General features: G+C 34.0%; 2 protein-coding genes across 8 annotated transcripts; one reads left to right on the top strand and one right to left on the bottom strand.

Moving 5' to 3' along the window:
• The first annotated feature begins 2,872 nt into the window (after positions 1-2,872).
• On the top strand, positions 2,873-10,965 carry LOC114303108 (serine/threonine-protein kinase Nek3). Of its 6 annotated transcripts, none has more exons than XM_082875374.1 (11): positions 2,873-3,804; positions 5,666-6,147; positions 6,331-6,546; positions 6,662-7,730; positions 7,807-7,929; positions 8,264-8,423; positions 9,169-9,234; positions 9,908-9,954; positions 10,069-10,114; positions 10,537-10,618; positions 10,814-10,965. In XM_082875374.1, the coding sequence occupies exons 6-11, from the start codon at positions 8,397-8,399 to the stop codon at positions 10,918-10,920; spliced, it is 375 nt and encodes a 124-aa protein (XP_082731500.1). In that variant the 5' UTR covers positions 2,873-3,804; positions 5,666-6,147; positions 6,331-6,546; positions 6,662-7,730; positions 7,807-7,929; positions 8,264-8,396; the 3' UTR covers positions 10,921-10,965. The 6 variants fall into 6 exon arrangements, with proteins under 6 accessions (XP_082731500.1, XP_082731511.1, XP_082731522.1 ...); XM_082875385.1 differs by having other exon boundaries at positions 6,309-6,546; XM_082875396.1 differs by lacking the exon at positions 5,666-6,147.
• A 2,745-nt stretch (positions 10,966-13,710) lies between these two features.
• SCL30 (SC35-like splicing factor 30) lies at positions 13,711-19,337 on the bottom strand. Of its 2 annotated transcripts, none has more exons than XM_028265854.2 (9): positions 19,178-19,337; positions 17,918-18,083; positions 17,497-17,574; positions 16,317-16,481; positions 16,189-16,226; positions 15,374-15,452; positions 15,103-15,288; positions 14,135-14,273; positions 13,711-14,019 (listed from the first exon to the last, which is right to left on the bottom strand). In XM_028265854.2, the coding sequence occupies exons 2-8, from the start codon at positions 18,073-18,075 to the stop codon at positions 14,147-14,149; spliced, it is 831 nt and encodes a 276-aa protein (XP_028121655.1). In that variant the 5' UTR covers positions 18,076-18,083; positions 19,178-19,337; the 3' UTR covers positions 13,711-14,019; positions 14,135-14,146. The 2 variants fall into 2 exon arrangements, with proteins under 2 accessions (XP_028121655.1, XP_082731484.1); XM_082875358.1 differs by having other exon boundaries at positions 18,978-19,222.
• Positions 19,338-21,234: the final 1,897 nt, after the last annotated feature.

Below are 21,234 nucleotides of genomic sequence, written 5' to 3'. Positions count from 1 at the left end.
AAAAACTAAATTGAAATTTCATTGAAACTTTGCCTTCGTTTAAGATGTGAGTTGACTTTTTGATATTTTAGTTATTTTAGCTTGGGACTAAAAAGCCTTATTTATGATGAGTTTTTTTGGCCTTTTTAACTTTTGTGAGAGAACGAATAAAATTATTATAATTTGGATATGACATTGTCTTATTGATTTTTTATCCTATGTTATCTTTTTATGACTAAAATAGTTTCAAACCAACATTCCAAACATAGCCTCTAGAGTTCAATTGTAACACCCTCAAAATAATAACATTAAACCATCAATTAAGACATTCTTTGACATACAAAAAAGATCCACATTCTTCTATTAATCAGAGTTTCGTTACAATTTCATTACAAAAGTATTACATGTTAACAACAAAAGTAAAATGTCCTACGGGCTTATAGCTTTCCAAGTTAACACTTAGTTACAACAAAAGAGTGCTAACTCCTCTACACATTAAGCCCTCGGCTCGAATATACATGTAATACATCAAAAAAGGAACTTAAACAACAAAAAATATGCCCGCCTCTAGCCTCCCAAGCTATGACCTTGGAGGTGGCATGCTACCTGTACCTGAAAATGATATTCCTATATAGGGTGAGCCACAGCCCAGTAGAAATACACTAAACCAACCATGAACAATGACTAAAAGATTAGCAATTGATAGATGGCCAACCTTGATATATCCACATAAATCACATTTTATGTCATACGACTTATGAGTCCAAGTTACTTTTCATTTTCTCTTTTTCAACAGATAAGCATATTAGCTCTATCATCATCGCAACAGATATGTATAAGAACTATATCCCTCATTCACAGATAAGCATATGAGCTACATCCACATTTCACAAAAATAAGCATATTAGCCCTATCTTCACTTCTCTAGACAAGCATATGAGCTGTATCTACACTTCCCAAAGATAAGCATATGAGCTCTATCTTCATTTCTCTAGACAAGCATATGAGCTGTATCTACGGAGTTCATCCCCTATCTTCTCCCAACACTATCCGGTTTAGAGGTACATCCCCATCTTCTCCTAAACCGCGGAGTATATCCCCCATCTCCTCCTCTACACATAACGTATACACATACATTGGTTCCATATACCATCATTCAATACATACAGTTAATGTATTCTATCAACCGTCAAATTCCATGACACATTCCATTGATTAGTTTTCGTTTGCCTAATCATCATGCATTGTCTACAACAATCACGACTATCCTCCACCGATAGCCCCAAGCAGTTATTTCTAAACAGAAAATAAATACACAAATAGATATTCAATCAACATTTCATTTCGATGGGTGACAAATAATTCAACTACACCCTTTAACCCCATACATTCCCAATCTCAACATTCCTATTTCATAACCTCATTTCTCACGATTAATTAACCGAATTAATCAAACAATGTAATTAGGGCATTTTCCATAATTAACATTACAACCCTTAAGGTCCCATATTCATCAATGATTCAACATTTATTCCAATTCTCTATGCCAAACATGCATCTAGGTTTATTATAAATAAAACCCCGACTTTTTGTAAAATTACACAAAAGCCCCAAACTTTCACAAAATTACCAAACCAACCCCAACATCTCAAAATACTAAAATTTAAAGACAAAATCCATAGAGAGGAGTAGGATATCCCTACCTCAAATCCGGAGCCCCAAGGGAGAAGATGACAAAACCCAACGTACTCCAAATCCCAAAATTTTCATATTAAAATGTAGTCCTCGACGATCAACAACTTTTTTGTAAAGGCCAAAGATGAGCAAATCACTCATACTAGATCAAAACCTAGAGAGAATGTAGAGTTCTAGAGTGAGAGGCTCAACAATGGTATTTTTGGAAAAGTAGGAGAGAGAAGAGAAAGTGAAAAAGTGATTTGAAAAGTCAAAACTCGGAACTTAAACCCAGTTGCCCCACTCGAGCGTCAAACTCCCCGCTCGAGCGTCACTCACAGACTCCCGCTCGAGCGTCAACCATCCCGCTCGAGCGGCGGATGCACACTCCCAGAACTTTTTACAGAACTAGGTCTCCGCTCGAGCTTCAACTCTCCCGCTCAAGCGTCACACACAGAACCCCGCTCAAGCGGCCAATCCCACTCTCGAGCTTCCAACACTGCACAGGAAATACTGGATGGGTGCAATTCCCGCTCGAGCGCCAAAACCTCCGCTCGAGCGGACAAGTCAAAATCTGGGCAACTAGTTTTGGTTTCTGAACTCAACCAACCTGTAACAAACCTGCCCAACACATCCTATAACTCAAATACAAAGTAAGAAATGATGTATACCAGGTAATAATCAACTACTATCATCCAAGAACACATGTCCGGATCACTGTACAACAAGGGTAAACCCGGGATCGCTATATCAATAGTGCTATTTACCTCATAAAAATATGGGTAAATTATCAATAGGTCCTAATAATTAGACTTAATTCTCATCAAATCCTATTAAAAATAAATATCGGTACAATCGTCCATAAAAATAATTTTTTATGACGATTTTTTACTTATGTTACTAAAAATTGACAATTAGTAACTTTTTTTGTTATGATTTTTGTAAATTATCGCTAAAATTTACAATTAGTGATCATTTTTTAAACTGTTATTTAAAGTTGAAAATTAGTAACATTTTTTGTGACGATTTTTTTAAACTATCGTTAAAACTTGAATTAGTGACATTTTTTATGTCAAAATTTTTTAACTGTAGCTAAAAATTAATAATTAGTAATAAAAAATTATTAATTATCCATTTAATAAGACCTACCCATAAATTCTCTTAAAAATATTAGGAATGTGAATGTACACATTAGCGTTACTAAAACTCATTAGACTCGCACTACAGGAAAAAGAAGATTTGGTGGCGCTTTTTTAACGACGTTTTTTTAAACGTCACTGTTATTAATATTTAACGGCGTTTTATAAACGCCGCATATTCCCTTAAACGAAACGATGCCGTTTTATAATGGGAGGCGTTTGAAAACGCCTCCAAATGCGGTACCCACACGCGCCTCCTTTTGTGAAAGTGAAACCTTATTTTGAACAGACCCTTTCTCTCTCTCTCTCAATACATACGCACAGATCTCTCTCTTTCTCTCAACCCTCTCTAAACTCCATCGAAGATTCAGATCGAAGCGATTTCGAAGCTCCTGAAGGTTCATATCTAAGCTTCATCGAAGATTTAGATCGAAGCTCCATCGACGCGATTTCGAAGATTCAGATCGAAGATTTCGAAGCTCCATCGAAGTTTCAGATCTAAGCTTCATCAAAGATTCAGATCGAAGCAATTTCGAAGCTCCATTGAAGTTTCAGATCTAAGCTTCATCGAAGGTTCAGATTGAAGCTCCATCGACGCGATTTCGAAGCTCCATTGAAGCGGTTTCGAAGCTCCATTGTTGTGCAATATCCACTGTCCTCCATTCATTTGCTTTTGCAAACCCTCCTCTGCTGCTGCTCATCTGTACACTCCTCCTGGGCCATTGAAATTGGAAAACACCCCACTTCCACATGTTACTTCAACACTTGTGTCTGTTGTTACTCATCATGATACCACCTCTCGTCATCTATCTGGTGGTGGTGGTGAGGCCACTGAGAAGGAAGCCAGTTCAGAATCAGATGGGAATCAACAACAACAACAACAAGCTGAGAATCCTCTCAAAAGCTGTATCAGGAAGCCGTGTGCCGAACCCAAAGAGGTTGAAAAGAAGGAAGTACAATGGATTGACAACATGGGGAAAGAACTTGTTGAGATCAAAGAATTTGAATCCAGGTGAGGTGGTCTCTCTCTCTCTCTCAATTTGGTTTCTGACATTTCTGTTTCTTTGTATTTATTCTTCTTTTGGTCAATTGGGATTTATTTCTGCACTAATTGTGACTCATGCCCATGGAGTTAGTGATTTTAGATTAAGTCAATAAATTAATCTCACCTTATAATTGTCTGTCTTCAGTTGCAATATATAGGTAGGATGTAGGCAAATTGAAAAAGAAGAAGAAAGATTCATTAAGAATTGACATCCAGAAATTGGGAAAAAGGAAAGATAATGAATTAAATTATAAGACAACTCACATTGCCTGCAAGAGAGAGAGAGAGAGAGAGCTAGCTAATTTGTAAATGTCAAATGCTAGAGAACCCAGCAGAAACACATGCCGGCAAAGTGGGATAGAAATCCTACTGTGAAGATGCTTGCTTAATTTGAAATCTCGGATTTCATGTGTTGGATATTACTGAGTGGGAAATTGTAATACATCTGAGATAGCTTGGTAGCCATACATAGAAAACAAATTAATTAGTTATTTATGGAAATTATGCAATTGAAAATGGGGTAATATGATTGGTCAAGTGGAGTGAGTTCTTCTAGCAGTAATACTGAGTAAACACTTTACCATAGAGGTTGTTGGAGCATTAGTTAGAAATTTGAATCTCTTCAAAACTAGTCCTAAACAAAAGAAGCAAAAATAGAAAATATTTACAGCTGAAGAAGAATATTTTGACTGATGAAAGAAAGAAGCATGACAAGGGTATTGAATAATGGTGGTGAAGCTTGTTAGTAGAAATCTCCAAGCCTTTTTTGGGTGAATAGAAATTTCCAAGCCTGTTAGCAAATTTCTTTGTAGAGTGTCCAAACACATCATTAGGGGTACATCCTATAGATATTGAACAGCTGCATTTAGAAAGGAGAAGCTAATGATCTACCCCTATAAATGTTTTTAGAAAAGGAAACAGGGGCCATCGTTATAAACAATTGTATAGATATTTACCTTCACTATGCTAACAAATTATCAGGACTCAAGAGTCCATTTTGCCCAACCACCAAAATTAACTATGCATGAACTCCCATATATTCTTTTTCCTAATCAAAAAGAAAAATAATATCCTATTTTTCTTCTTTGTCAAATCAGTAAAAAGCAGCTGTTCAATATCTATAGGATGTACCCCTAATGATGTGGTGAGAAAGCACCTCCTCTCCCTCCTACCTTATCAGACAGTTCCCTAAGTTGATATTCACTTTTGGTTTAACGATAAAGATATTACACTTAAGGCCTGGAAGTGATTCTCCGTCACTTTCCTGTTGTCTGAGAACTTAACTTGATACAGCGAAGTCAGACATGCTTCTTGGTATAGCTCAGAATTTGTCATGAATACTATAGTTTGATAGCATGTATTTTTTGTCTCACCTTCGTAGATAATTGAAATCAGACCAGTTTATTTCTGGCCATCTACCCATGAAATCCCTTTGTAATTCTCTTAGAGCAAGTGGGAAGCAATCTCATGAATTTTTCACAGATAAAGTCACCGATCTGGTTTTCACAAGAATCTAATTAACCATCATATAATCTATATCTAATAGTTGAGGATCCTGGTACATGGTTCACCTCCGTCATAAATCCATGTGGTTGAATCATGACTTGTGGAAAATGCATCTCCAATTTTCCTTTTTGTCTTTAACCAAAAGGCAATCAGGAAGGAAACTAGTTACCATTGACACATTTGAAAAGTGGCTGTCTCAGAACGTGTCAAAATTTATTAATTGTTGCTATTGAAAGCACATTACTTTCATTCTCATTGAGAAGGTTGTTTTTCAGCTATAATCTAATTATGATTTTATCTTTTGGCTTCATTTTGTCAACAGTGATACAAGAGACACCAACAAGAAACATGAGAATAGAAGCTGTGTTTGTATAATTCTTTGACGCTGCTTAACCAGAAAAACAAGTTACTTGTTGCATCTTCAGATATATATATTCTTTGCTGCGGGTCCTCTGCTCTCAAATTTAAGAATTTTTCTACGACAACAGTTTGATTTGGCTGAGACTTGGGATGGGATCCCTTTGTAAGAAAGAGAGGCTATTGTTTCTTTATACAGCCATGTTGATTCTTCTACCAAGAATGAAAACCGCACTACTTGTTAATCTTTTCTTCTTTTTTCCTTATTTATTTATTTATTTTATCATTCCTTCTCTGCTGTAATATCAGAATAGTTTTATTAATTGATATTCTCCCTTGACGGAAGCTGAGGCAATTTGGCAGTTTTGTTGGGACCAAATAGTGAGCAACATATATATGATTGATATTGACAACAAGAAGCTGAGTGGAAATCCAATTCCTTCCCATGTAAAACCTTCGACTCCTTGATCTTCGCCTCCTTCCTGTGGCAGTGGCAGTTCCTATGGACATGACACCTGAATTTGCATTCAGCATAAAACCTCTGTTATATATATGAGCATAGTATGAAGCGATCTTTTGTTCATTATCATTTTCCTAATCCCATATAGGTCTATGGTTCTCTGCATGCAGAATGAGGCTAGAAAAGCCAATCAAACTGCCATGGTGGCAGAGAAGAAGAGAATGGAAGCTCCGCCAGAGTCTAAGGGTGTTTCTAAACAAAAATGGATTGAGGAGAGGAAGAAAAAAATTGGCAAGCTTTTGGATTCGAATGGTTTGGATATGACTAAGGCATATATATGCTAGTCCATAGGGGTTAAAAAGAGCCTGCTCCGTTTGGTTGGAATGGTATGATTAGTTATTTTTGGTTACGTAATTATATATTTCACATTGTGTGTCATGCGTAACTTAATTCATTTTCTTAAATGTTATTTGCACATATATTTTCAACTTTGGAATGCAGCTAAACTCAACAAAAGTCTTTGTCCCAATTACTTCGGGTTAACTAAAGGGATCCATTTCCACCAATTGTTTCTATTTGCAATCTTATCAATCTGTATCTGGGAGATTGGGAACAGAATGTCATGCTTCCCTGAACTGCATGAACTTTGATTAACTCATTCATTATGCTCTCCGCTTCTCTCCTTCTATTGACAACCTTGGGAAGGTTAGAACTTTTGTCTCTCCAGCATTCATCTGCCAAATAAATTTGGAATCTAGTTCCAGTTACAATTGAATTGATCTTACCAAAATTCTGAATGCTCCTTAGAATTTTATTACAAATTTTGGGACTTCCTGTGTTGAATTGATAATGATTATAATCAATCAAACATTTGCCACCATGCATGGTTTTGGATCTATTACTCCATTTGAAATGGAATGACAAAATTTTTGAAATCTCATTAGCATTTAAAACCTTACGAGGTTTGTACAGAATATTGCTCCGAGTATGATGTAGGTGGAAAAAATTATGAAGGTTTTTGGCAGAGTTCATCCTGATTTTTGGCTGTTGATACTGACTTTGAACTTTCACTCTCATGGCTCCCACTCATTTTAGTTGCTCATTTCTTGCCTGAATATATTAGGACTATTTGCTCTATTTTACTTGACATAAATAGCTTCCTAAGTTACTTATAAAGAAAATCTTGTTAAAGGTGGTTTAAAGTCTCTGCAAGCTTGTCAGCAACTTGGGATCGAACCATGGTCATGCACTTACTGCACCGATTAAGAAAATCTAACATGCCATCTCATCTTGCTATGCTCTATTAAGTGATGGTTTTTATGGTTAACTGCTCAGTCTATAATTCCACAAATCAGAGTGCTTATAGATTTACATTTAAATTTTGCTTTTGAAATTATTTCTATGAAATTGGTGTTGTGTCTGCAGATGTTGTATCTAAATGAATTCAAAATATCTTGTATTGTTTGATATTTGTTTTTTTTCACCTTGCATAATATCTTACCGGAATCTTACTACCATGGTAGCTTGAGAAACAATGCTGTGGATATTCAGAGTCATTATGTTTTAACTGGTATCATACTACTTTCAGTGTAAGAATCAAATGCTTAGGAAAATATATGTTACAATTCATTTTTGCTATCTTGCAGGATATAGTAGGAACCCTCAAACAGAAGCTTTCTTGCAGTTTCTAGAACTTCCTTATATTCTTGATAACAACACATCAGAATCAAGGGAACAAACCCGTAGTCCGGCTTCCTTTGTTTCTACAGGTATAGGAATACGTTTCATCATTCTTTTACTGCAATTATTGAAGTATTGGGCGACAATTCTGGTCAGACCAGTGCAGGCCCAAAGTTGAACTTCATTGCTGGCCTAATTGATTGATTTAAAAGTTGAACTTCTCGTGTCAAAGACCAAACGGTGACCTGCATTAAAAATTTAAGAAACTCCTTGACTGTTTTCTTTGAAACTTTCATCTGGAGTTTGTTGCGTTGATGCTTCCATTCCTGGAAGTTCGTTACTTCTATATTATAGTAAACTTTTTCCGCCTTCCCTCTCCTCCATCCACATTGCGGGGGAATGACACCCTTGTTATTGGTACAGGTGTAGGTTCCTTTGACCATGACAGTGACGTGGATGAAATAGAAGAACTTGCTGAAGCTCATGATGCAGAAACCCAGGAGGAAATTTTATAGAACTTTGGAAATCCCTGGGTATTCCACCAAGAACCAAGTTAATGTCGTTATCGGCTTCATTGATACCGGTTAGTTGTCTTTCCCTTTCTATCGAGAACAATTGGTTTCATTGATTAGTATCACTGTATGTGTATGCATAAATTAGACAATGTTCATTTATTAGTTCATTATGGAGACATGACCTCTGGGCTCTTCCTAGGATTACGAGTAGAAAACAAATTGACTCTCTGTGCTCATTGAATACAACACTTGCTCATTCTTTAATGAGTACCCATTATCATTTTCTTTGATGCCCTATTTGTTTGAAGTCACAAGTATGTGAGCTAACAATGCCTTTCCTCACTCTTCATTATGATTTCGAACTAAAATGAGACTTTTCATTATGATTTTAGAAATTATAGGTTCATTTTGTTTAATCAAAAAACACTCATCATTCTGGTCCACTTTTCTTTTTAATCCTCTCTTTGTCACTGTTTTTGCTAACAAAGGCGTGCCGGTCTCTCTTGCCACTGTTAAGATTGTAGTAGAGTTCTTTTTCACACACACAACTCTCAAATTGTTGTGAAACATATTGAATTGCAACATATCTCTCTCACACTCTATGAAATTGCAATTAATTTCAAATGTCAAATGAAGAGCATTTAAGTGCTATGCACACAATTGCGCATACTTATCATTAATTAGCATGTAGACATTTATACTTTAGCTGGTTTTGCTACATGCTGAACTTTTGCTGTGGTGTTTATCTGGGACATTGTCAGATTACTAGAGTAGAGTACAGACTAATATTCTCGTTTTTCTTTCGCTACGTAGATGGAGCTTATTGCCAAAATGAGGAATCCGTTTATTGTGGAGTATAAAGATTCTTGGGTAGAGAAGGTCAGTAGATGTTATATCTTGTATTATTGATGTTGTTCAATTGACATTGGTATTTTCTTTCATCCTTTGTTTTCTGATGGTCTAATAGGCTACCTGAATGTCTATTCTATTTGTTTTTGTTCCTTCCTTCCTGTCATGCTGATATTGCTTTCATATGCTTCATTGTTTAACCCAGTTGATCATTGGTCTTAACATTATGAAACTTTACTAATTAAATGCCATCATGTATGGATACTTCTCTCTCTCTCTCTCTCTCTATACATATATATATATATATATTATTTTGTGTAGTTCTCTAAATCCAACATGTGTTTTCCTCTGCTCACCTAGATTATGAAAGTTTTGAGAAGCTAATTAAGCAATGTCATGAATTAAAACTGTTACAGTGACTTTCCTCTTTTATTTATTTTTCTATTCACTTCAGAATAGTTGTGCTCTCTTAAGCTCATTAAGCTAATTAAGCTAGTTGTGCTGTCTTCAGAATAGTTGTGCTCTCTTAAGCTCATTAAGCTAATTAAGCTAGTTGTGCTGTCTTCAGAATAGTTGTGCTCTCTTAAGCTAATTAAGCTAGTTGTGCTCTCTTAATAATTTTTCTATTCACTTCAGAATAGTTGCATATGGTCTGTCATTTTTTGGATGTTACAATTCACAATTTCATTGTCTTGGCTCTCAGGGCTGCTATGTATGCATCATTATTGGTTATTGTGAAGGAGGAGACATGTGAGTGACTTTTCTGGCTAAAACTGCAATACTTGGCTTAATCCATTTACTTGGGCTGAAACTTTACATGCAATCTATATGATGTCATCTTTTTTGCTACTTTGTCTTTTACAGGGCAGAAGCTATAAAGAAAGCAAATGGTGTTCTTTTTTCCGATGAGGTTGTTTTATATTTCTAGTATCTTAGCATCACATTTATATTGTTTCGTTTTCTTTTCTGTTGTCGCAATCTAGATTGTACTGCATTCTACCTCCCACCTCTGCAGTTTTCAGTTTGTATCAGCTCACAATTTCTTTGTTCACTGATACATTGATGTTAAATTGTTTATAGAAGCTGTGTAAATAGCTTGTTCAATTGCTTATAGCTTGTTCAATTGTTTTCTTTCTTTAATAGTCTTGAGAGGTGTCAGTATTTTGCTGAATCACCATTGATTAATCCTGTTGCAGGTGATTTTGGACTTGCTAAGATGTTGACATCAGATGATCTTGCATCCTCTGTAAGTCTTGTGGTTAACTGGTTCATTTTTCAAGTTTCAACATTTGCATTAGTTTTATTGTTCAAGATTTCTTTTTCGTAACTCAGGTTGTAGGAACTCCAAGTTATATGTGCCCTGAGCTTCTTGCTGACATACCTTATGGCTCTAAGTCAGACATTTGGTCCTTGGGTAAGTGTATACACAAATGTCACATAAATACATATATAAGTTATAATGCAATCATGAATGCAAGTTGCAACTTGGCATATTTTTGATGCCTATGAAAATTTAGATTTTTCCTCGTGAGGAATTGTGTTCTTATTTGTATATTGTGGCCTTTAATTAGTGTCTTAATCTAATCCTTGCTCTATTTTTGTTTTCCAGTCAGGCCCTCATCAAAAGCATGCTGCGGAGAAAACCCAGAACTTCGGCCGAGTTTATTTCCTGTTCTTTATTCTTTTTTTTACACTTTCCGAAAATGTTTTACGTAGGAGAAGCATTAATATAAGCATACCAATGATTTTCCATTGCCTTAGATAATCTAGCTAATATATTGCCATTCATAGTCATCGGCATAAGCCTTTTCTAGTAAGTTTCTCTAATAATTTTAAATCCCTGTAATGTATCTTCCAAAATTCGAAGCCAAGACATTTTCAAGGTACTTATTGGTTTTATGTTTCAATTGGATTTAACTTTTGTGGCTTTGTATATAAGGTAGTAATTTTTTGATTGAGAATTGTGAATTCAATTTTTGGATATGTTATTTTGTGGAAAAATTAATGCTATATTAAATTGAATGGGAAAGTGAATTAATACTATATTTGTTATTTGAATGGGAGTTATTATTTTATATTAGTGTTATTTAGTTTTATTATTGGTGTTCTTTTAGTTCAATCACATAAAATTAGCACAATTTCCAAACCAAAAAAAGAAAGAAAGATAAAGACGGCGTTTTTCAAATGCCACTATAACTGTTGGAATTTTTAAAATTAAAAAAACCTATGAAGGCGTTTTAAAAACGTCGTTAAAATCATACTGACGTCACAGTATTGTCAGGGCAGGGCATTTGGCGGCGTTTTTAAAAACGCCGCCTATACTAATACAGCGACGTTTTCCAAACGCCATAAAGTTATAGCGACGGCCGCGTCGTCGGCGTTTGGTACAAAACGTCACAAAAAGAATTGGCGACGTTTTTGATACCTATAGCGGCGTTTTTTAAACGCCGCTAAAAGCCTAAATTCCAGCAGTGTCGTCATCATTTTACCTCCAAAAATCAAAGGCGTCGCTTGATACGTTTCGGTCACTTGATCATCAGATTTATGTTTTTTGTGTGGGCTAAAAAAACTTTACTAGGATACAATTTCCAATTATCAAAATAAAAATAAAACCACTAACATATTAACTCTTAATGCTTTTTCCATTTAATTCTAAGATAAATTATCAATAAATCTTAATAGTTAAATATAATTCTCATTAAATTTTATTAAAATTAAGTCCTAGTAAAATCGTCACTAAAAATAATTTTCTGTGATGATTCTTTTGCGTATGTCTCTAAAATTTGACAATTAATAACTTTTTTTGTTACACTTTTTATAAATTATCGTTAAAACTTATAATTAATGAAGTTATTCTATGATGAATTTTTCAAATTATTGTTGAAAGTAAAAAATTAATAACCTTTTGGTGACGATTTTTTTAAACTGTTGTTAAAACTTATAATTAGTAATAACTATTGTTGAAAATTAACAATTAATGACGTTTTTTAATAGTGTTTGATGAAAAATGTAATTAATTCTCACAGGAGTTATTAGATAATAAATCCACCTATTAAAACTTGCCCGTAACTTTTCCTTAAATTTTATCTATGTAAAATTAATTATGACAAATAATTAGCTCTTTATTTTTTTTTACCATTGTTACTGTCGTAAAACTTTACTATACGGTGTCTATATATATTATTGATCGGTTGGTGAGTTTAAAGAATGTCCAAGATAAGTACCAATCAAAATCATCAAAAATAAATACCCGAATAAGAAAAAAGAAAAATCAAGTAGGTCCAGCACATACAACACGCAATGTGTCATTCCAATAAAAATATATATATAACCACTTTCTTGACAAATTATAGAAATGATTTCAAAATAAATAGTTTTAAATTACTTTTTCAGAAAAAGATTAAGATTGGTACAATAATTATAGCTACATCAATTCAATTCATATTTATAAGGATTTTGACAAACCATAGAAAAAATAGAAAGCAACTTCTTTGTCTGATCATCAAGTCAATAAAAGTCATGATATTTTAATTTATTTATTCCTGTTTTATAATTTATGTGGAACCAATACATGATTTGATAGGAAAATAAACAATAGTGAGATATTTTAGTGGGCTATGACAATAACGAAAGTGACATCATGAAGGCTTTTTCACTTGCAAGAATTGCAACATTTTGTATTATAACCAAGTCAAAAACTACAATTTCGTAAATGAGTTATCTAAATCTTATGTAATTGCAAACAAAACTGATTTTGAATCCCTAAACTTCAGATTCGATACTTCTAAAACAAATTTTTTTTTAAAAAAATATTCTAAATTTTGAACTTAGAAAGTATTAAAAAATGTAAATCCACTACTTTAACTGTTAACATCCAAATGCAAGTAATAAATCTTTTTTTATTTCAAACAAATATCCGAAATAAAAAAAATAAATTTATTTTTTTAACTTAGCATAATTAATGTACAAAAGAAACCAATGAAATCCAAATTTGAATTTTTCAGGTTCCAATTTAGCAACAAAAATTGGAGAAAAAAAAAAACCCTACTCCCTCCGGTAATTGCTTTTCTAGTGAGAAAATAATCACTTTCCGCTCTTTTTCATCCAAGCCTTCCGCGCATCAACGGATGGCTAATCCCATGTGTAACCCACACATATTGTTGTGATGAATTTGTGACAATGCCATAGAAAGACTATGAAAGATCATATCCTCATGAGTTCAAAGGCATCAATGAAAATGACTACTTACACTATGCTCACTCACCAAATAAACCTATAGCACTGGAATTCAGGTCATGATCACAATCCAATTTCCAACTGAACCAACCATCACTCCCACCTTTTAAATGACATTCTCACAAATCTTATGTTTCCTGAAGCTGTAAATCAAAATATTCCTCACCTATGACCTAACTCATCTCTCTCCAAGTCTCGACAGCATTATCAAAATTCACAATAATCCAACAATCAAGGGTCTAATGAACATTATCAAAAAACAAAAAAAGGTTTAATGAGCATGATTCATCAGTCTATGATTCATAAACAAGAGGGACACTTTTATGTTACATGCACTCGTCTCAACTAACAAAAAGATATTCAAGATAAAAGTTGAGTGGCATACGATCTATTAGCAGTTGGTACACAATGCTTTTGATAGTAGAGTAGATGATTAGAACACCAAAGCACAACAAAAAGCCGGAGATAATAATGTTAATGACAAAAATTCAAACCATACAGATTCATTGGATTTAAAGACAGAACAGGCCATTTCCACATGTTCCTTCTGACCGGTAAGATGAGAAGCACCACCTCCATCTGCAAGATACATACCCCATGAATGAAGAATCAAATAAAAGACAGTAAAGATCTTCACAATAGATGATCCGCAAGTAACAAATAAATTGAAGGAAATGTAGGCATCTGAATTTACCTTGACTTTCATTTATCTGCTGCGCCTGGGTGACAAATCAGCAGACCTAGATCTAGATCCAGAAGGTGATCTCGAAGCTCGTCCAGGTGAAGAAGTCCTCCAGTGTGCACGTGCTTCATCAGACTCGTACAAAGCTTTCCTACAAAGTTGTATCTAATAAATTCACATGCAACTTTCCTACAAAGTTGTATCTAATAATTCACATGCAACCAACCTAAAAGGAAAAGCTATAAAAAGAAATGCACATGAACATCAATTCCAGACAGTTTCAAATCCCCAAAATGAAAACGGGGGAAAAAAATTCCAAACCAAACGTCCACCAAGAGTCCAAGGATCACCCTGCCTCAAAATCCAGATCCTCTCCAGCACTTATTTTGTCTAGCCATCATCAAACACTTGATCCAAAGGCTACAATTCAAGAGCTAGTCATTATCATATTTTGTGGCTTTTGGATCAAGTGATTGTTGGACCAAGAGTCCCCAGACACAGGTAATATACTTCATCACCCTGCCTCAAAATAGTAGGTCCAAACAAGAGAGCATACTTGAATTGAAGTCAACCCTAATAGAACCTCACATACATCATACATGCTTAATTTGACCAGCACTCATTATCACTACCAGGTAATAGAGAGAAACACTGCCCTTCAGAGAAGAAAGATTTTTTTTTCTTTTTTTCTTTGCGGGAAGGAAGATAGAGGAAAGGACTGGGCTTGGCCAGGCTGGGTGGTTGATGCACATCATAGAACCGGGAAGGAGAACCAAAGTGCCCTATAGAAGAAAACTGTGGATTTCACTAGTAACAATGACGTCACAATCCATTATAGAAATCATGATTTCTATCAGGAATCCCACATAACTTGAGGATTTTCAAACATGTCTCTATAAAATTTTTAAAAAAACCAATCCTTCAATTAGTAAAATTGTACCATTGATAGAACTATATGGTATAGTTGTACTTTCACTTACTCCTTATACCCATTGCCATTTTGATTTTGGTCAGCATCATTCTCATAACCTGGAGAATATGACCTGCGACTGCGGTCACTATATCGCTCTTTTGGGGGTTCTCTTGATGATCTTGGGTGGTCTGCATGCCTTCCACTTGGGGAGATGGAGTAGTCAACTCGACGTTTTGGCGCAGGAGAATAAGACCTGACATCAATAAAATGCAAGCTTGTTCACCTAATTCAATAACATTCAAATGAGATATCAGTAACTTGTAACCATAGGAACTTACCTTGAACGATGACGACTTCGAGAACCAGAAGGGTAACGAGGAGAAGGAGAACGTGATACTGAACGAGACCGAGATCGTCCTGAAGCATATCAGATACAGAACAAATTTTTTTTTTTTAAAAGAAAAGAAAATAGGTACTGCTTATCACACCCAAGATAAATTAAAACAAACTCCCCAAAAATAATGTCACTAAACATTAAAGTTCAAATTTATCAAGAACATAAACTTTTACATTTCCTAATTATTTGATGACACAAACTATTACTTTAATCCAAATTATTTCAATTGAGAGGCTGGGACTCGTCAAAGTTACACAACAATATTTTACCTTCATATCCTAAGTCTCAACTTCAAAGCTTACTCATACAACAACAGAAGTCTAAGCAATCTAATTCTCTGACTCACCCACATCAGCAGGCCAGAATGTGACAGGAAACTCCAAACTTAAAACTGTTAGTGTACTGCAAACTCACCAGCTGAATTACTAGACATCTTCAGAAAAATGATACTCCAGGGAAAAGACTCTCACTTAAAATAACTACAATTCGATGGAAGGGCAGAACTAGTTTGGAATGGCAACAAATGAAAAAGTCAACTGGGCCCTCCAAACAGCGAGCCATCCTAGAACAAGGGTGCAATACAACATAGAAAGAAGATTCTCATTTGCATATAAACCAAGCTCTTTTAATCTTCTTTTAGTGAGTTTTATTTATTTATGGGAGGGGAGCTGATGGATTGTTGTAAGGAAAATCAGAAAGTTCCCGTCATTGAAAATGTATTGTTAGTTAGCAATTGAAATGTCCAATACAACATACCGTAATGGGATCGCCGACCTCCATATCCTGATGGTTCTCTGTATTACAATAGATCATAGGAAAGTCAGAAATGATGAATTGTACAGTCATTGAAAATTTAAAAACAACAAAATAAATAAAGATATTACCTGACTCTAGTTCTACGGCGCATATCTTCAGGTCTTTTCCTTGTCTCCGCAGCAACAACCACAGATATCTCCCTCCCAGAAAATATCTGCCTATTCATATGATACTGAGCCTCTGCTGCATCATAAGCGTCCACAAACTGCACAAATGCAAAGCCCCGAGGTTCCCTGCATGGGAGAAAAACAAAAGATTTATCGAAAGTGCTTAAGTTTGCATATGAGCGCAATCACATATAGCAAAAGATCACTAACCAAAAATAGCATATACCACTACAACGTCACCATTACTCATTTTACCTTTCTCCTGATATATACAAGTATCAGCTTCAGTGCACTTACACTGAAGTGGAAACAAAATATACATAAAAGTAGCTAGAATCCAAGCTTAGTGGCTGACCTTTTCCTCTAAATTCAAGAATGAAAGGCAACTTCTAAAGATGCAATTGACTTGAAAAATCTTCACATTGCTTGTAAATATATGAGGCACTTGAAATCAACCGTGTCGCAAAGTTAAAATCTTCTCATGTAGTCTTCAATTGTTCAACAACCAGCCATCTTCCTCATCAAACTTCTATTGATTGTGTAGTTATATAATTTCCCTTCATAAAGGAACATTCTTCAATTGGAACATTACTCTAACACCCTTGGGGGACCAATAATGTTAAGCAATGTTAAACAGTAGGGCTTCATCAAAGGAACATTCTTCAATTGGAACATTACTCTAACACCCTTGGGGGACCAATAATGTTAAGCAATGTTAAACAGTAGGGCTTCATCAAATGTGGGGCTTGGGCTTGTTTTAACTTCAAACCAACAGACCCCCTGACAAACCAGTTCAAAACATAACTAACCATGAAAAGAGAAGGATAAAAAACCTTTATAAATAGTTCAACAAAAACAAAAACAAAAACAAAAATCAACAAACTGTTCAATACCTAATGTTTTAATATCTTACTTACTACAAGGAGGATACTAATAAGAAACTGAAGTAGACACCAAAAAAAAAGAGATCTACAAGATTATAACTTTGAAACTTGGCGTGCACCATGTCCATGCTTCTTAACCTAGTACAGTTTGTCCATAAATGAATCAACAAAGATGTAATGATATGAAAAATTGAATTTAGCTGAAGCAACAATGGAAACATACATGGTTTTCTCAATTATTGGTAGGAACAACTCACCCTGTGTAATAGTTCTTTGGAATATAAACATCCCTAACTACTCCAAATCTTTCAAATGGAACTCGAAGTTCTTCTGGTCTGCAAACACCAATAAAGATTTATGTGACAAACATGTAGAAAACTCAACAAGAACGGGGGAAAAATCGTGGTTTTAAATAACAGTAATGGGATACGTATCGATATCAGATATACAATTATATATTAGCCAATATCAAATAATATCAGCCAATAAATCAATGAATAACAGTATCAGAAGTTCAAAATCCCAAAATAGAACGGCTGATACGATACATAATGGCTGTTATTTAAAACCCTAGGAAGGATCCTCCAACGGTAAAAGAAACAGAAAGTATAATTCATAGCTATAGCTGCTTTAAAACAAAACCGTAGTGGTAACAAGTTACATAACAAGAAAAATCACCTGCAGTTCAAAGGAATGTTTCGAACTAAAAGGCTTCCATGATTTCGCTCCTTGCTTCTCCCATAACCATTCCCAGGTCCCCTTCGTGGGGGACTTCGCGTTCGACCCCCATATCCTCTCCTTGGAGGACTGTAGTATGGTGGACTGTACCTCCTCATGACTGAGCCTAAACAAACAAAGAGAAGCAAAGAATAACTCTGAATTAACACATCAAAAAAGATTGGATGAAAATGACCCAAGAAGCAATAACACATCAGTATCCTTCAATACAGCAAATAACAAAAAACTGTGTCTTACAGCCGACAACATTAAATGAGCAAAAAAATTTAAAAAAAAAACATTATTCTTAAAGCTAAGAATACATTAGAAATATGAAAAGAAAAAAAACTTTTAAATTGTGTTTCATGAACAAAATTGGTTTGTTTTTCAGAAATATTTTTGGAAAAAATTCACTATAAACAAATTTTCAAGAGTAATCAAACCAAACAAATTTTTTCAAAAAAATCTCAAGATTTTGTTTGGTTATCTACTTTCCAAAATCACTCTCTCTCTCTCATACACATCAAATCAATCATTTTTTTTTAAACTCTCTCCCCAAAACAATTTTCCAAAATCATTTCTGAAAAAAAGACAAACCAAACAAATTTTCGTACTTTTTATCTCAAAAACTACTCTACAAACACAAACAAAACACACCCACCATCTTGTTAAAATGTATCCAAAAAAAACCATTTAAAACTTCAATATATATATATATATATATAAACCATCTAAAAACTATGAAACGTGTAAAGGCCAATCAGGATTCAAGTTCCCCGCTCAAAAAAGTTACGAAAATGTCTTTTATGTTATGTAAGAAGCTTTTGGATTCAACAATCATGCGTAGATTAATCCCAACAAAAACTTGGTCTGTTGGTCCCACACGACATACGAACACAGATGCAAAGAAAACCCAGAGCCCTTGTTTGGTTACCTATGAAGTTGTAGAAATTGAAAACAAAACAGATAGGCCGTTCAGTTACAGACAAAATAATAATAACAATAATAATAATTGCCCCACCGTTCGTCGCTCTATTTTTTTCTCTTCGCTTGTGGAAAAACTCAGGATTTCAGTTTATTCTTTGATTTTCCGTCGATTTCTCAACAACCAAACGAAAAAACAGAAAATATAGAATCCTAGGCCATTCAGATAACAAGTAAAAGAAAAAATTTGTAAATATAAAATCATAATATAGTTATCTAATTAGAAGATTAGATTACCTTTGAAACAAGAAATCGAGAGAACCTAATCGAAGAGAGAGAGAGAGAGAGCTTCAGATCTATCAGATTCAAAGCCGATTAGCGAGACATATAAACCCTAGACACAAGTCACCCGACGACATTTCTTGGACCGGACCAACCCGATTCGTTTATTATTATTAAGGGAAATTATAAAGAAAATTCTAATATATACGATACTCTTTTAATTATGTTATTTTTTTCTTTAGTTATGGTGTTATTTTAATTATAATTCATGCGATCTTTAATTATATCTCATATTGTGTTTACTTATGACATTTTTTTAGTTATGACTCAACAATTATGAAATTATGTTTTTTTTTTTAATTATAAAATGTATATGATTGACACCCTTTAAAATATGTGTATCATAATATTTCCCAAATTATAATTGAGTAATGATAAAGATCATGAAAAAAATATCATAAAATGTATCATGAAAAAATTTCATTATTTGATTAGTATGTGGTGTTTTATTATATGTGTAATTTAAAAGTGAAGAATCTTTTATGATCATTTTCATGATATTTTTTTCATAATCCCTAATATTGCTCATTATAATTACAACCCTATGATTTCTATTAACACATGTATTGTTTTTTAGAAATTACAATTACCCTTATCAAAATTTATCGTACAACAATGATACTAAGGGATTGTTTGGGATGATCTAAATAAGTGTATTTTTTGTCTTTTTACGAAAAGATGTGCAGAAAAGTAGAGAGGTGATGTGATGAAAAAAAGATAAAAATATGAATTATTTAGGGGATGCCAAACCACCCCTAAAATTATGTTATGACTCTTTCCTACTAAAACTATCTCTAACATTTCGCTTTTTCTTTTATCAAATTTTAATTTGATTAAAAACTAATCAAAATCCTGGTTCAACGTTATCATTAGTTTGATATCAAATTGAGAATGGCTAAAACTTTTCATCAAATTGAAGATGAGTGAACCCTTTTATCAAAATACTATAAATAGTTGTTAGTGTAGGAACACTAGACGACCGCCCAGTTGTTCGGCTGGATATCCACTTTTTTTGCAATTTATACTAGCTGATCGACTAGCTGGACATCCGCCTGGTTGACCGGTAATTTGATGAAAGATCAAAAACTTTCGTTGAAGCAAGTGAATATCAAACGAAGTTTTTATTCAAATTTGATAAAATAAATGAGTAAACGTTAGAGATACCGTAAAATAAGGGGTAAAATTATATCATCTCTTAAAATTTAAAGTAACAAGTTTCATTGTTTCAAAATAATTGTATTAACTTATCTTTTAATAAAGTTAGATGAAACAAAAGTAATATTAATAACGTGAAAACATTAAAACAAACTATGTAAACCATTTATTTATTTTTTTGTCCATATAATTAACAGATTTATGATAAAAATGAGCAAAGTATTATGCGGAATTACATCTTAAAAGAATTTAATATAATTATGTAAAATTTGTAACAACTTACTATATTTTTTTATATATTTCAAAAAAAGTCAGTGTAATTTTCCTTGAAATTGACAGTTCATACCATGAGGTTATGGCACACGACTTGTGACTTAAAATGCCCTTAAGTAAACAACAATGATAAAAATCACTAATTTTGGACCTCTAAAAAGATCACTAATGATATGACACTCAATAAAAATAGAAAAAAAATACAATATCAATGCCAAAATATCAAATCATTCATGATGAGGCTCACTGCCACATCATTAGTGGTAGCACTAATTAGTACTCCCACTCATTTTCCCTTACGTAAATACTCAACTTTAAAAAATGAATGGATACCACTGAAAATCATGAATTGATGCCACTGCCTGAAAATTGACAATGTTATTAAACTATCCCAAATGTACAATAATTGGCCTAAGATTTTGTGTAGAAAAATGTTAGAGACCTTAAAAATTTTACTAAAATTTTTAGCAATGTCTTACATAGACATAGGACCTACACTGTGTGGATCCCATGTGAGTCCCACATTTATGTAAAACAATGGACATAGGACCCACATTGTGTGGATCCCATGTGAGTCCCACATT

The sequence above is a fragment of the Camellia sinensis genome, chromosome 1, assembly GCF_055761805.1.
Source record: "Camellia sinensis isolate YWXY chromosome 1, ASM5576180v1, whole genome shotgun sequence".
Taxonomy (NCBI): Eukaryota; Viridiplantae; Streptophyta; class Magnoliopsida; order Ericales; family Theaceae; genus Camellia; species Camellia sinensis.
Note: the sequence above shows the minus strand (reverse complement) of the source record. Positions and strands in the feature narration are given on the sequence as shown.